The 2,613-nt window shown below is 40.7% G+C and overlaps 1 protein-coding gene across 1 annotated transcript; it reads right to left on the bottom strand.

Moving 5' to 3' along the window:
• Nucleotides 1-41: 41 nt before the first annotated feature.
• LOC111871949 (microtubule-associated protein 4-like) lies at nucleotides 42-2,300 on the bottom strand (the record flags this gene model as incomplete). Its single annotated transcript, XM_023865376.1, has 2 exons — nucleotides 42-676; nucleotides 2,192-2,300. Coding segments are annotated over 2 exons (744 nt in total), but the record flags the coding sequence as incomplete, so codon positions are not given.
• Nucleotides 2,301-2,613: the final 313 nt, after the last annotated feature.

Raw genomic sequence — 2,613 nt, 5'->3', positions numbered from 1 at the left:
GTATTTGGACCGTGTTACATGTCACCGCTCCAGTCACCCCCTTATTTCGTGATGCTCCCTGTGTTGACCTTGGCCTTCACATTACTGTAGTCGAGCTTCCGGTGTACTATCTTAACCTTTCCCCCACTAGGTTTGTGGCTGATATTGCTGAAGCTCTTCACCTTGGACTGCACAACGGTTGGGGCTGACTTCACAGGAGTCCTTCTCTTTCCTTCACTAGGGTTGTGGGTGATATTGCCGGAACTTTTCACCTTGGACTGCAGAACGGTTGCGGCTGACTTCACAGGAATCCTGCTCTTTCCTTCACTAGGGTTGTGGGTGATATTGCCGGAACTTTTCACCTTGGACTGCAGAACGGTTGCGGCTGACTTCACAGGAATCCTGCTCTTTCCTTCACTAGGGTTGTGGGTGATATTGCCGGAACTTTTCACCTTGGACTGCAGAACGGTTGCGGCTGACTTCACAGGAATCCTGCTCTTTCCTTCACTAGGGTTGTGGGTGATATTGCCGGAACTTTTCACCTTGGACTGCAGAACGGTTGCGGCTGACTTCACAGGAATCCTGCTTTTTCGCCCACTAGAGTTGTAGCCGATATTGCTGAAACTTTGTTCTTTGTACCGCACTGGATAGATTGTGGGACGCATCACATAAACTGTGTTCTTGGTTATTGGAAGTTCTGTAAGAGACCAAAGTCCTTGTTAGAGAATGAACTTTTTTTTATATGCAGGTATCACTACCTTCCTCTGTTATTCTGTTTAAATGGATTCTTTGATTCGAGCTGAACCCTCATCCTGTGGATAATATCATACAAAATGTACCCCGTTGTCAACCCTTCCATACCCAAGTCAAGAGGACAAGAGTTTCTATTTCCCACAGCGTTCAACCGGTTCTTGGGCCCTCCCAACCTCCTATTCAATTTTTACGGCAGGTGATTTCCGCAGGTGTTTGCGGCCGGGGCGTAAAGCTGAAGGTCTAAAGAATATCGGAGCTGTGTCTCCACTCCCCCATATGTCTTCATGACCTTCACTTTTTTTTAACAAACTAAAGAGAAAGGAAGCAGTTTTTCTGAAGTTATGAATTCTATGGCATTCAGACATAGAGAAAAGAAAACTAAATTTTTATCATTATTTCGTCTTCCTTTTTCCCTGCCTCTCATTGTCTTCTTGTCTACTTCTTTGCTACCTTCTCTAACTTCGTTATGAGTATTTTCGTACTTTCCTTCGTATTATTATTATTATTATTATTATTATTAACAAAAGTCTACTACAATTTTTAACAATGTATGCTCTCTCAATTTTAAAATTTTAAGGTTAACGAAAACATGGCTAATTGAATCCTCTTCCAACCAAAAACTTTTCCCCGAAATTCATACTGTATATCGTATTCATCGAGGGTTTCGAACTGAATCACGTGCCGGAGGAGCTTCAGTTGCTGTTTCTGAAGCAGTTTCGGGCGCCAAACTTAGATCGGAACTTGAATATTTTCGTGAATATATATGGGTAGAAATTACTGTACTTGGTGGCCGTAACTTGTTTATTGACAATCATTGATTGGCTCCTGATGTCGAAGTTGTTATTATCGGACATTACTTCGGGTTTTTAGAGAACTGATTAGATATCTTAAATACCCCTTATATCGGTTGGAATTTACTCGTATGGTTCACTTTCCCCTAATTGTCACTACTACACAAAACTGAAAGGGGGTTTGATTCGTTCCACCGCTTCTTTCCTCTATTTAAATCAACATAATTATCGTGCCAACGGCTTCAAATTTTTGACTTTACGTCTACAAATCCTGCTCATCTATAAATATTTTTCTAAAGATGTTACAAGAGATATTCATCTTGGGATTATGCAGTGATTTNTTTACAGCAAATTAGTTGAAACAACCATATAGGCTCAGAGATATTTCATTGGCAAAAATCGGTGGAAGAAAATCTAAAATCTCACAGTAAGCAGTTATGGAAATATGTATGACGATTTGGAAAAGGATACTGATTCAGTATACCTTTAAATCAGTTACATTCTTATAACTAATCCTCGTGGCATTTCCCCCAAACTGTAATGCTAACACGGATATCTTGATAAGCTGAAATAATTTCGCTCTGCTGTCCGAATTTACTTAATTTTAAGATAATGGAATGTGTGATTTTAAAGTTCATTAGCAGTGCAGAGCTGTGCAATCTACTCACCGATATATTCCTCGGTTCCTGCTTTCATGGCAACCTTTTTCTTGTCGTCGACACTCTTCGCGAAGTCTATATAGCGTTCCACCGCTTCGCAAGGCTCCTTGTAATAATACTGGATGAAAAGACACACAGTTAGATTTACCACAGTTTTGTAGATAAACGGAATTCAAGTTTAGTTGACGTGCGGCCTTTCAGAGGACCTGAGTGTGGTACCTGATCAATGTGTCGTTGTTGCAGAAGTTAGGGAGAGACTGGCAGTAAGTAATCGAGCAAGGAATAGTTTCATGCGGAGACGTAAAATCGCAATAAGCTAAACGAGGTATGACGTAAGTAACACTGTGAGGTTAGAATCTGAAAGAGATTCGCAAGTTGGGAAACTATTAGCGAGAATATGACAATTTCAGCCAGGAGAATCTAAGTTATTA

Source organism: Cryptotermes secundus, unplaced genomic scaffold (genome assembly GCF_002891405.2).
Source record: "Cryptotermes secundus unplaced genomic scaffold, Csec_1.0 scaffold23734, whole genome shotgun sequence".
NCBI classification, from domain to species: domain Eukaryota; kingdom Metazoa; phylum Arthropoda; class Insecta; order Blattodea; family Kalotermitidae; genus Cryptotermes; species Cryptotermes secundus.
This window is presented reverse-complemented; position numbering and strand designations above follow the sequence as displayed.